At 36.1% G+C, this 14754-nt stretch overlaps 1 protein-coding gene across 1 annotated transcript in view; it reads left to right on the top strand.

Annotated features, from left to right (window-relative positions):
• LOC136037338 (neuroligin-1-like) overlaps positions 1-14754 on the top strand; it is a 228532-nt gene that overhangs the window by 14934 nt on the left and 198844 nt on the right. The window contains exon 3 of the mRNA XM_065720009.1: positions 8007-8204. Within this exon, the coding sequence (XP_065576081.1) occupies positions 8007-8204 (198 nt within the window). The remainder of the gene's footprint in view (positions 1-8006; positions 8205-14754) is intronic.

Below are 14754 nucleotides of genomic sequence, written 5' to 3' on the forward strand. Positions count from 1 at the left end.
TTAAGATTTTGAGATAGCCGTTTTGTTACCAATAGACAAAAAATCATGTAACAATGTCCTTAGGGTGAACACAATCCCCCAGAGCCCATGGGCAAGGATTGTAAGGTATGCCCAGGGAAGGGGTAGTTGCATAAAATTTGGATCGGATGCAGCTCATTTTATTGGAAGTCAGAAGTTTTAGCGCCCTTTTGAAGAGTCAAAAGTCAATGGAAGGACGTCTGCCCCCGCTCCCCCTCAAAGGTTTAATAGATCTATTTTCTTCAGCATTGTTGAAACGTCCTGTATTGGGAATGTCAACCTTCCTACAGTCCGTAGGACAATGGCTGCAAGTTAGACAAGTCGTTCAATGTTTACACAGTGTATATCTTATTGAGAAAGGTATGCATGTTTGAACTTTACTTCCCAAGAAGACGAAGGGTATTCAGGTGAGCCTTTCAGAGAATTTTGAGGGGAGTGTTAAACTAAAAAAAAACACGTTATGTGTATACGGAATCTCAAAAGGGTACAACACAGGAATAAATCAGTATATTAATTTGAAAAATTCAGAAAATGATATGGGAGATGATCAAAAAGGTCGTATTTGCATGCTCTCAACACTATCACAGCTACCACCACTACTGCTACCACCATACTCCATTTACAGTATTAAGAGGAAATTTGAACTAAATCTAAAGACACTATATACACGCACATTGTCAAAATGGCATATCTCAAGAATTGATTTCGGTATTAAATTGGACCTTTCGGAGAATACTTAAAAAGGAATATATTTTCACCAAAACGCAATATGTACATACTACTGCTCCTACTACTTTTACTTCTACATTTACTACTGCTACTTCAATTGCAACTACTTATAGGGCTAAGAGCGTTGAGATGCAAATTTCAAGAAGTATATGAATATACAAATTATCAAAAGGACATATCAGCAATGTCATGGCAATGGCTAATTATATTAATTTGAAATTTCCAGAACCTAATGAGAGAGATGTTCAACTGACCAAAAGGCAATAGGTTAATACTACTGCTGCTAGTAGTACTACAGCTATTCAATACTATTACTAGTACTGTCAATACTACTACTGTATCTACTATTACAACTGCCTAAGGGTATGAAATTATCAAGGAATTTTGAGGGGGGAGGTGACTGAATCACGAAAGCAGACCTTATGCAGGTTGTCGAAAGGATGTAACAGTAATAGCTTAGGAATAGCTAGGTGTATGAAGTTGAAACTAACAAGGCTTGTTGTGAGGAATGTTGAACTAACCAAAAGAAAATATTTGCATCGTAATGCTACTGCTTCTACTCATACTACTGCTATTGTTACTATTATTACTAATTCTTTTACTACTACTGTACTAAAACTTAGGTTACTACAATTATTGTACAGCTACTACTACTAATATTAAAACTAAGGATATTAAGACGAAAATTTTGGGATGAATAGAAACTTTATGGAACTGATTTGAAACACACTATACGGAAAAAGTTGTCAAGCGGACGCATCAGACATGCGTCAGGAACGGTTGGTGGTATGTATTAAGCTGAAAGATTCAGCGTGTGTTGAAGGGGATGTTGAAGAATCCAAAGGTGCTATGTGCATACTAGTACTAATGCTGCTACAACTATTGCTACCGCGCAAGCTAAGGATATTAAGGTGAAACTTTCAAGAATATTTAGATGGATGTCGAACTGGATAAGAAAAAAATGAGCATGTGGAATTTCGAAAAGGTGACAAAGCAATATCTGAAGAACAACTTATATTATTAATTTAGACCTTTAAGGATAAGTTATGGGGGATGTTGAACTAGCCAGAAGGCACTGTAATTATATATATATATATATATATATATATATATATATATATATATATATATATATATATATATATATATATATATATATATATATATACTACCACTACATTTAATGTAACCAATGACGCTACAGGTATTGACGCTACAGGATAAAACTTTTAAGGAACGTTTGGGAATTTCAATTAAAGGAAAAAACTGTATGCATGCAGGTTCTCAAAAGGTCAGATAAGCAATATAATAGGCAGCACCATTCTATAATTGGTAGAAATATCATTGAAACTTTTAAAGGAGCTAATTTAATTCAAAACTAAAAGTCAAGATGCAATTTCGAAGAGTAATAAGAGATTAAAGGGAAAGCAGCCTTTCTCTCAAGCTTATTCATTTTTCAAACGCAGGCAGTCAAAATTTTGAGACAGCCATTTTGTTCAGTATACTATAAAGGTCCAGCCACTATGTTTTAGGGATATTAAGCATGTTAACCCCCCACAAATATGCAATTGGCCCATTATGCTTTAAAACTAAATATTGCTTGAAAATAAATCAAAAAGAAATGTAGTTACGGCTGCCATTAAGATACCTTAGCATTATATTGAGAACAACGGGGGGTATTAAGTTGAAACTTTTGGGGATACTACTACTACTACTTCTGCTTTTACAATTTAAATAAATAATAAGAGTTTAAGTGTATCCAGGTTGTCAAAGAGCATATATAGAAGCCATTCGGGGATGATAATGAGTTTCTTTAAAAAAAAAAAAATTATATATAATAAATAAAGACTGTTTGTGTCAGGATAAAAAATTGTTGAAAAAGTCTCTTCAACATACAAATAGCAACCCATACTATGGATTCTTAAAGAAAAAAACTAAAAAGACATCCAATATTATATTTCTATGAAAGAGAGCAAGTCAATAAAATCGAAGAGAAATTGATTTTAAAAACCTTCTCCATAAAATAAGTTTTTTCAAAGAAAAGCAAACAGCTCCGTTAAGCCAAGAACGAGCAAAAATAAAGTCAAATAATCTTCCAAGCGTAAAACTGCTGTTTTGTACAAATAAAAAACAAGTTTTTTTAACTGAAAGTAAGGAGCGACATTAAAACTTAAAACGAACAGTAATTACTTCGTATATGAAAGGGGCTGGTCCCTCCTCAACGCCCCGCTCTTTACGCTAAAGTTTGACACTTTCTCTCAACTCTACTTTTTAAAACAGTAAAAAACTTTAGCGTAAAGAGCGGGGCGTTGAGGAGGGACCAGCCCCTTTCATATACGAAGTAATTTCTGTTCGTTTTAAGTTTTAATGTCGCTCCTTACTTTCAGTTAAAAAAACTTGTTTTTCTTATTTAATTTCTGTACGTTTTTGAATTAATGCATGTTTTGATTTTGGCTCTCCGCAGATGAATAATTAAAACGAAATTTGCATATTTATTTTTTTGAGCTAAATGGCTTTCTTATAGTTTTGATCAAATGATTTTGGGAAAAAAGGAGCGGTGGAGAAGGCCTAGTCGTCCCCCTCAGTTTTTTGGTTACTTATAAAGGCAACTAGAACATATAATTTTTTACAAACGTTTTTATTAGTAAAAGATATACGTAACTTACGAATTAGCTTACGTAACGAACTTTTGTATTCTTATGTTTTTATTACGTATATGAGGGGTTTTACCCCCTCAGCAGTACCTCGCTCTTTACCAACAAAGTTTAAGTTTTGTCCCAATTCCTTGAGAATGACCCCTGAATCACAAACGCCGTAGAATAAATAGTTGAAATTACTAAAAATACTTTAGCGTAAAGAGTGAGGTATTGAGGAGGGGTCAAATCCCTTCATATGCGTAGTAATTTTTGTTCGTTTTAATGAAAAAACTTTTTCATATTTATTTTTTTTTATTGTTTTTTTTTTTAAATAATGATAGAAAATCATGCGCTCTCTTCATGGAAATTTTCTTCCCCCATGACAAATTACTCCTTGGAAAGTTAACCCAACCCCCTCTTCTCAACAACTCCCCCCAACCAAAAATCCCTCTGAAAACGTCTGTACACTTCCCAATAGCCATTACTATATTTAAGCACAGGTCAAAGTTTGTAACTTTTAGCCCCTCCCATGGGGACTGTGGGGGAGTAAGTCGTCCTCAAAGGCATATTTATAAGGTTTTTCGACTATGCTGAATAAAATGGCTATCTCAGAATTTTGATCCGATGACTTTGAGAAAATGATTAGCGTGGGAGGGGGCCTAGGTACCCTCCAATTTTTTTGGTCACTTAAAAAGGGCACTAGAAATTTTTATTTCCGTTAGAATGAGCCCTTTAGCAGCATTCTAGGACCACTGGGTCGATACGATCACCCCTGGAAAAAAAACAAAAAACAAACGAACAAATTAACACGCATCCGTGATCTGCCTTCTGGCAAAAAATACAAAATTCCACATTTTTGTAGATAGGAGCTTGAAACTTTTCTAGTATGGTTCTCTGATACGCTGAATCTGATGGTGTGATTTTCGTTAAGATTCTATGACTTTTAGGGGGTGTTTCCTCCTATTTTCTAAAACAAGGCACATTTTCTCAGGCTCGTAACTTTTGATGGGTAGGACTAAACTTGATTAAACTTATATATTTAAAATCAGCATTAAAATGCAATTCTTTTGATGTAGCTATTGCATACAAAATTCCGTTTTTTAGAGTTTTGATTACTATTGAGCCGGATCGCTCCTTACTACAGTTCGTTAGCACGAACTGTTTGATTTGTTATTGGGAAGTACACAGACGTTTTCAGAGGGGATTTTTTCTGGTGAGTGGGTCGGGAGGAAGGGGTTACGGGGGAGTATCATTCCATGGACGAATTTTTCATGGGGAAACAGAATTTCCGATTAAAAAATTATGAGAAATTAAATAGAAAAATAAGTTATTTTCAACTGAAAGTAGGAAGCACCATTAAAATTTAAAGCGGAGAGATATTATTACTTACATGAGGTGGCTTGCACCCTCGTCAATACCTTGCTCTTTATCAGCCTATCAGATTCAACGTATCAGAGAACCCCATTGTAGAAGTTTCAAGCTCAAATCGGAAAAAAATGTAAAATTCTGTGGTTTTTGCCAGAAGAAAGATAACGGATGAGTGTTTATTTCGTTTTTTCCCAGGGGTGATCGTATTGACCCAGGAATCGATACGTTCTTGTACCCTTGCTAAGTGACCAAAAAATTTGGAGGGCAACTTGGCCTCCTCTCACGCTCATTTTCCCCGAAGTCACCCGATCAAAATTTTGAGATAGGCTTTTGTTAAGCATATTAAAAAAATCTAATAACTATTCCTTGAAGGATGACTTAATCCCCCACATTCCCCGGGGGAAGGGGTGCAAGTTGTGAACTTTCCCCATTGTTTATATATAGCATAGGTTATTAAGAATTCTACAAGTGTTTTCAGGGAGGATTTCTTCTGGTGGGGGGGGGGGTCACTGGAATGAGTTACGTGGGAGGATATTTCTAAGGAGGAATTTTTCATTGGGAAGAAAAATTTTCATTTAGTGGGTGCTAGATTTCCCAGCATTATTTAAAAACCTATCAGAAATTAAATAAAAAACAAGTTTTTTCAACTGAAAGTAAGGAGCAACATTAAAACTTAAAATGAACTGAAATTATTGCGTATATGAGGGGGTTTTCCCCCTCATTAATACCCCACTTTTAACGTTAAAGTCTTTTTTAGTACTTTCAAAAGAGCTATTTATTCTAAATAAACATACTTTATGATTCAGGGGTCATTCTCAAAGAATTGGAACAAAATTCAAACTTTATTGTAAAGAGCGAGTAATTGATGAAGCCGTGAACCCCATCATATACATAATAATTTCTGTTTGTTTTAACTTTTAATACTGCTCCTTACTTTCAGTCGAAAAAGCCTTTTTTTTATATAGTTTCTGATCGGCTTTTAAATAATGCTGGGAAATCTAGCACCCCATACATGAAAAATTCCCTTCCCCATTAAAAATTGCTCATTAGAAAAGTCCTACTACGTGACTCCATCCATAACCCCCCGCCCACTCAACCAGAAGAAACCCTCCCTAAAAACATCTATATAATTCTTAATAACCTATGCTAAATGTAAGCAGTCGGGAAAGTTCACAACTTGCATCCCTTGTAGCTACACTCTTTTGTTTCAAAATATTATAACCGTTTTCTCTGTGTTTTTATTTGTTAGATTGTATCAGCGTGATCAGCGCGATCAGCGTGAAAGGTTGCGTTCCATCTCCATTCATACGAATCATTTGATGGATTTTGCCCTAAGGAGCACAGAAAAGGCGATTGGAGAACGGGGAATCAAATAGAGATGTAAAACTCTCCAGGACTCAGATTATACTGATGACTTAAGCATTTTAGATGAAAAGGCTAGCATTATGAATGAACTTTTAGAGGTTTTGCAAGTCCAGGGTGAAATAATAGTTTTGAAAAATAATGCCGAGAAGACTTAGTCGCTAGGACTGGGAATAAAGTGAATATGAAGAGGTGATGCTGAGTAATGAGATGATCCGTCAAGTGCTTAGCTCTATTTACTTAGGTAGTATTATTAGTAAAGACGATGGTTGAAGCGAAGATTTTAAAAGTAGAATAGCCAAGGCCCAGGGTGTTTTCCCAGTTGAATAAAGTTAGGAAGAATAGGAATATAAGTCTGAGAAACAAGATTAGAACATTGAAAGCCCAAGAGATGATAGTGGTCAAGTATTGTTCTGAAGCGAGAGCCCTCCGAAAAATGGAGAAGAATTTGCTAGATATTTTCTAGAGAAATTGACTACACGTTGTTTTGGGTTCCCAACAGACTGGCAGTGTTTCGAAGAGTAAGCTGTATATATTTGGCTCAATCCTTCTTTCTAGAGCTATAATGATGGAAATAATGAGATGACTAGGACATGTTCTGCAGATGACGAATGAAAGATTGCCAAAAATTGTCATTGTCAACCATACTTCTGGACCAATTAAAAATCAGGCTTGCTCCTAATAGGATGGGAGGATACCTTAAGGAAAAGTTTAAGGGAAATGGAAACTTCTTGGGAGAGAGTAAAGAGGGAGGCTTTGAGCATATTGGGATGGAGGTGAAGCGTAGCTGTATTGGCCTCCGGTGTCTTGGTGATGCAGTAAGTTAGAAGTAGTAGTCGTGTGGTCCAATAAATTATTGGGAGGTGCACTACTTGCCCCTTTCTAACTTATAATACCCAAAAGTTGAACAATATATTACCAGTCTGCCTCTAGTCTTGCCATCTTTGTGTTTTGGGTCCTAATAAATTTTTGTCTTCAATTTTGTAGAAAAGTCTCAAGTGAAACCAAAGTTCACTTATGTAGGTTTCAATAGGCTTCAATAGGGTTTCAAGACGCTTATTCTGAGTGCCTTGATAGTTTTTGAAGTTAAGTAATGGACATTTCATATTTGAAATAATTACCTGCAGACATCCCCACTGAATTTTCAAACATATAATTTCCCATGTAATTACCAAACATGTGCTACTAAATTTTTGCTGTTTTTCTAAATTTCTTTAATATTTCCGATTTACTTCTGCATTTAAAGGTCTTCTTACTAGGAAAGCTATTTCTACTTTGGATACTAAAGTCAAATTATGATAGGTTTCTCTATCTAGGGACAGTTTCATGGGTCTCTTAAGAATATTCGGAGCTGTGAAATTTATATATCCTATTAAAAAAAAAAACTAAAATGTGAAACCATGAGAACGGTTCATAGAATGGCTAATAAGTATAATAAGCATTATTCACTTTTGAATAAACCTACTTTCCAAATTTTAAAATATTCGTTAAAATATGGATATAACATATAACACTAAAGGCATTAAAGTAGAAAGCCTTTCTATTTATATTATTCATATTACTTTTGAAGTGAAGTTCAGTTACGTTTTCGAAAGAAAAAGAAGCCGTGACAACTTTCAATTGTTTTACAGCTATTTAGTCCGAAACAGCCACTGATTTGTTTCTGAATAATATTTAAATTGAAAATGGTTTAATAGTGAAAATTCGGGGCGTCACTAAAATTAGGAAAATTAAGGATGAAAATTATGCCAGTTTTGTGGATACTACTGGCTATAATACTTGGAATATATAAGTACTTTTCCTATTCATATTCTATAGCCTACGTAGCGTAATTAGATATTAAAGAAAGTCTTGTCCATGAAATGGTTATTTACTCACCTTATTTTTTTTCAGGATTTTTGAATCCCTACTCAGATCCGTTTGCAAGATCAATATCTAACTTCGGTCTAATGGACCAGATAGCGGCTTTACATTGGTTACAAGAAAATATTGGAGAATTTGGAGGGGATCACAGCTCAGTAACCGTGATGGGACATGGCACTGGAGCAGCTTGTATCACTTACTTGATGACCTCCCCCGCAGTGAAAGAAGGTTAGCGTCATTTGATATTCTGTAAATAAAATGTTCGTTTTTTCCCTCTCCTATTGCTTAATGATGGCGTGGTGGAAAGGTGATTATTTTGTAAAAGCTATTAGAATGTATCACAGTAGAAAATCTTAGTTATAATCTAGGTGGTCTGAAAAATAATCAGTCGTATTTTATATTAACCCGGTGGCTTTTAAAAAACGAATACAAACAAGACTCTTAACTATCCTAAAACAACCGAGAAACTCTGAAGTAAAAACTCAAAGCTAGTTTTGTCAATAAAGTTCTTGATTTATTTTCATGGTCAAACTTGGTCATCTGTGTAGCTATTACCACTTCAACTTTTTAAAAAGGCAACGCTGGCAAAGATATCTTTCGGGTAGTTACTATCCAATTTATTTAATAAAAGATATAAAGCCGAACTGGCCAGCTAAGGCAAACATAGATAGAAAAACAAAACAACGGGTCTGCGGCCAGTAGAAGGAAAGGAAAAGACAAACTACCCAACAGATATTTCATCCATATAAAATTAGGTGTCTTCAGCGCTTAATATAGAAGAAAAAAAACTTTCAGCCGTTTTTATGTGTTCACAAGTTACTCGTCATTGTTCATATTCTGTGGTGTATAGTGGTAGCATTAATTCTATATATAGATATTATTTTGTCCTTATATTTTATTGCTTTTAGTTTTAGATTTTATGATAGGTTATTTTAGTTTTTATCTTTACTCTTTTAATTATTTTCTTTTACTTTAGTCCTGAAACACCTAACTTTATAAAGGCGACATATCTATCGTTTTGTTTGGTCCTTTCCTTAGAATCTACTTTTTTCACCTTTATTTACATAATAAACAAAATATAAACTATTACAGATACAAATCACTACGCAAGGAAAAAAAAAATTAAATTTTGCTAACGCGTAGCGTTTAACTACATAAACATTTCTAAAGACATCCTAAATTAAAAATATTAACCAACAAGAGCTAAGAGCTAACATGGCACTTGCGACGAGGCAAGAAGAGCTAAGAGCCAAGAGATCATATGGTATGAGCTCTAACAAAATTCTATGAATAAATAGATTGATTTAAAAGGAAAACAAGAGGCTTAATGCCGGTCAGGATTTAAAATAAGAGCTCTGAGTCACGATGTCCTTCTAAGTATCAAAATTCATTAAGATCAGATCACCCATTCGTAAGTTGTAAATACTTAATTTTTTCTGATTTTTCCTCTTCCCTTGGCCCCCCAGATGGTAGAATCTGGGAAAGCGGATTTATAAAGTCAATTTGTGCAGGTCCCTGACACGCCTGTCTATTTTCATCGTCCTAGCACGTCCAGAAGCACCTGACTCGCCAAATCACTGAACCCCTGTTCCCAACTCGGTTCCGTTAATCACGTTTCAAGGACATTTGCTTATTCTATCCACCAAGCTTCATACTGATTACTGCACTCCAACTGTTTTCCAAGATTTCCCCTTTCAACTCCCCCCAATGTCAAAGATCTGGTCGGGATTTAAAATAAGAGCTCTGAGACATGAATTCCTTCTAAATATCAAATTTCTTTGAAATCCGATCACCTATTCGTAAGATAAAAATACCCCAATTTTCACGTTTTCCAAGAATTCCGGTTCCCCCTCCAACTCCCCTCAATGTCACAGGTTCTGGTCGGAATTTAAGACTATTGCTTTAAAGCACAAGATCCCTTTAAATATCAAATTTCATTAGGATCTGGTAACCCTTTCGTAAGTTACAAATACCTCAATTTTCAAAATTACCCCCCCTCCAACTCCACCAAAGAGAGCAGATCCGGTCCGGTTATTTCATTCACGTATCTTAGACAGGATTTTATTCTTCCCATCGAGTTTCGTCCTGATCTCATCACTTTAAGTATTCTCTAAGATTCCCGGTCCCCCCAACTACCCCCACCAATTACGCTGGATCCGGTTGAGATTTAAAATAAGAGATCTGAGTTACGAGATCCTTCTAAATATGAAGTTTCATGAAGATCTGATCACTCCTTCGTAAGTTAAAAATACGTCATTTTTTCTAATTTTTCAGAATTAACCCCCCCCCCAATAGAGCGGATCCATCCTAATTATGTAAATCACGTATCTAAGACTTTTGCTTATTTTTCCCACCAAGTTTCATCCCGATCCCTCTAATCTAAGCGTTTTCTATGATTTTAGGTTCCCCCACCCCAAAATCCCCCCAATGTCACCAGATCCGGTCGGAATTTAAAATAATAGCTTTGAGACGATATCCTTCTAAATATCAAATTTCATTGAGATCCGATCACCTGTTCGTAAGTTAAAAATACCTTATTTTTTCTAATTTTTGAAACCTCCCCCCCTCCCAACTACCCGAAAGAGAGCGGATCCGTTCCGGTTATGTCAATCATATATCTAGGACTTGTGCTTATTTTTCCCACCAAGTCTCATCCCGATCCCTCCACTCTAAGTGTTTTCCAAGTTTTAGGTTTCCCCCTTCCAACCCCCCCCCCCCAATTTCACCAGATCCAGTCGGGATTTGAAATAAGAGCTCTGAGACACAATATCCTTCTAAATATAAAGTTTCATTGAGATCTGATCGCCCGTTCGTAAGTTAAAAATACCTCATTTTTTCTAATTTTTCAGAATTACCCCCCCCCCCCCCAAAGAGAGCGGATCCGTTCCGGTTATGTCAATCATGTATTTAGGACTTTTGCTTATTTTCCCCACCAAGTTTCATCCCCATCTCTCCACTCTAAGTGTTTTCCAAGTTTTAGGCTTCCCCCCCCCCCAATGTCACCAGATCCGGTCGGGATTTAAAGTAAGAGCTCTAAGAAACAATATCCTCCTAAATATCAAATTTCATTGAGATCCGATCACCCATTCGTAAGTTAAATATACTGCATTTTTTTATTTTTCAGAATTAACCCCCCCCCTAACTACCCCTAAGAGTGCGAATCCGTTCCAGTTATGTCAATCATGTATTTAGGACTTGTGATTTTTTTTTACCACTAAGTTTCATCCCGATCCTAACAAGAGGTGGATGAAATTTGAACGAAAGCATAAATCTTGAAGAATTGGTCGTAGAATTAATGTTTTTGGATTAAATCCAATTTCATTTATTAAAATTATTATTAATATTAACATTCATTTAGTTTCCGTGTTATATTATTCATTATTTATTAATTAATTTTTATTAATATTTATCTAATGCTTGTTTTAATAGTATTGCACTGAATTACGTTTATCTGTTAAATTTTTAAGAAAACTTAAATATCAAATATAAAAATATGGAAAATTAATCTTAATTAATTACAAAATTTAATTGTAACTAACATATTATTGTAGTATTGTTGTAACTTTAATGACATGTAATTAATTCTTTATCTACCTTCATCTGTATAACTTTATTAGTATTTTATCAATTAATAATTATAATTAACATTTAATTTTTAAGTATATTTTCGTATAATTCATCAAGCTTGAAAACAAATATTCATGTGGACAGATAACTGACGTTCAGCTCATGTCTTCGGAAAAAGAGGCCCGTAGTGTAGATGATACATAGATTAAACGAAAAAAACATGGCTGATGTGTTGGAACTCTTGATGCTCGAAAAAAACCCCTAAGAAACCAAACAAAGAGTAATTTTCATCCAACCGAAAAAAGACTGTAAAGACAAAATAAATACTTCGGGAAAAAAATTTATTAGCCCGTCATCAGTGGTCAAAAAAGAGTAAGAAAAAATGAGTTTAAATTTAGTCTTTTTCTTTTATATATACCTTGGTTTTTATTTTATTTTTCTTATAGTACAGGAAAATGAGCTCCAAAAAGAGGTCGACCCGAAACAAATTGCAACAAAAATGATTTTTACATCATCTTGTAGAGAAAAAAAAAATGAACAACATATCCATTTTCGCTTTTTCTGAGTCGACGCAAAATAACCGTTTTTTGGCTTTTAATGCTATTTTTTCCGTTATTCGAATAAAAATCGCAATTTTCGTGGACATCAGTTTTTCTTGAACTGAAGTATGATTCTAACCCAAAATAACATGGCGAGACCGAAAACGAAGTCGGATTTAGCGTAAGAAGCACCATGAAAAAAGTAACTGTATTTTTTCGACTTTTTTCGCCTAAAATATAGAATTTTCGTTGTAGCCCGATTTTCTTGAATGAAAGTGTGGTTCTGACGTAGAATCACGAGCTGAGACCGAAAATAGAATCAAATAGGTTTTTCATTGAACCAGAAAAAAAAAATCGTAATCATTAATGAATGATCTACTTTTGTTTAGAAAATAATTAGGGAAAGTGAATTACAAACCGAACTGGTTTTCAGTGGTCAGTATCGTAAATCACACTTAAAACACTCTTCCTATACTATTTAGGGTCAACTCATAGTGTCTAATCTTCACAGTCTATTAAATAGAATCAATCTTATAAAAAATACAAAATAGAGAATCAGATTCCGACTAGTTTCACAACTTCTTCATTTGGAATGGATTAACGACTAGGGTTCTAGGTTCTCTTCATCATTGTTGCTGTCGATTTTTGGGGAGTTGGAACACATTGTTCCCTTGCAGGTTCTGCATGCTGGAGTACAAACTAAGCCGTTTTTAAAGCAGCTACACCTCTCTGAACTACACTGTACACGACAGGAGCCCTTCACAATCTTTAGGAGCATACGCGGGGCTGGTGGGAGGTCAGTTGTTAATGGGTACAAGAAGTCACAGTGGTAGCATAAGAGAACCAATAGATCGGTATCGTCCCCAACTACGGCAGTGTCGTGATACCGTGAAGAGGCAACAGCAGCTTCCACAATCGGGACATCTGCGTCACCTGATACCTGGGAGACAGAGACACCCTTTGCACGGAGATGATCAGCCAAAGCGCAGATAAACCTGGCTTTGTTTTTCTTGCAAGATAAGAACTCTGCTTTCTTCACCTTGAGCTGCATATCTGCTGTGAAGAAGATCTCACGGCCAACTGTACGACTCCTCTGCGAGTGAGCCATATCTTTTATGGAAGCCCCACCATCGTAGCCGTCGAAAACGATAGTAGCAGAAGGGTACTTTCCTGTCACGTAAGTTTCATAATGGTCTAGAATCTCCAGGTATCTTTCATTTTTTGTCCATGGTATCCTGTGCAGCAGAGCTCCTCCGTCTAGGATATATCGAGTGCCTTTGGGGAGGGGAAATGAATGCTTCTTAAGGTTGCACGCCTGGGCTATGGCCTTCGCAAGTTCTGGTTTGTTCGCAGTCCGGAGCATGCAGGAGCTGTCAAAAAGTGACGCTGGGTGGGAACACAGTTCTTGTTGAAAGTACTCAGTTTCCGTAAGATTGATTCTTTTCGCGATCATGATAAACCTCTGAAAAAGAAGAGTCGGGTCTAGTCATTTGCAGTCTCCGCTTGGACTTTGCTTGGTTGTCATCTGGATTGCCTGTTGTTTTCGTCGAAACACAAAGTCAGAGACCAGCTGTCCAGACATGGCGTCAATGACTTTTAGGCCAACATCTTTGGCAGAATCAACGTTGGCAGACGGATAAGCAGTTAGACCATTTGCTATGCTTCTTAACTGAACATCTCCCTCAAATGGTGAACCCTTTCCAGAAACTCGATAATCGTTTGCGTATCTTTGCAGTCTCTCAGTTGCATCGGCTCTGACATCTCCTTGTGCTGATTGCTTGTAACGTACAGAATTTGTGAGATACGTTCCATCAGAAGGTTTACTGTGGAGCAGACTGGTCGCGACAAAACCCATAAGGACCTCTGAGCCTCTGTCATGCCGCTTCCGTTGGTAAGGCCACCAGAAGTTTTAAGAGAGCGCATAAGCTCCTGTTCAATGACAAGATCTGTGGAGAGTCCAGCCCAGAATCTATCAGAACGTCTTACTACATGCATGCCACTCTGGAAAGCCTGGTAGAACGTAGGATGGGTATCTTCGAGCTTGTCCATTCGCTGGAGGTAAAGATGGCATGATTTCGTATAGTGGTTGTGTCCTGCAGCCGCCAGGTAAGGTAACATGTCTGAGGTAGACTTCAAATGGAGCTCCCATTGAATGGAGCCTCCGCTATCAGATTCACCGGAAAGTATTGCTCGACTGTTAGATGGCGGAATTTCGAATAAAATTTTTTCTCGGGGTAGATGACGAATTTAAATAAAGGTTATGACTGTCACTGACCGGAACTAGTTTTCTACTCGACTTTCTGGCATTACTTGAGGTCTTCGTCTAATTGATTTCTCAGTCAAATCTTGGGAATGAACTTTGAAATTTTTAAAACACTAAGTGATGAAAGTGACGATTGTCATTTTTATTGCATTACGTAGCCTTCGAAGTGTCTTATACTAGTGCCTAGTTCAGGTGTTTTTACGAAAAATCGATCATTTGTTGAATAACAAGTGCCGATTGATTGTCTTTACAAAAATTACCGCAACGCATAATGATGATAGTGAAACTTTTTCGTTTTGCACCAAACACCCAATCTGACTTCATTTTCTGTCTCAGCTTGTCATTCTGGATCAGAATCATACTTCATTTCAAGAAAAACGGTCGGATACTAAAATTATATTTTTTTTTC

Source organism: Artemia franciscana, chromosome 16, assembly GCF_032884065.1.
Source record: "Artemia franciscana chromosome 16, ASM3288406v1, whole genome shotgun sequence".
Classification (NCBI taxonomy): domain Eukaryota; kingdom Metazoa; phylum Arthropoda; class Branchiopoda; order Anostraca; family Artemiidae; genus Artemia; species Artemia franciscana.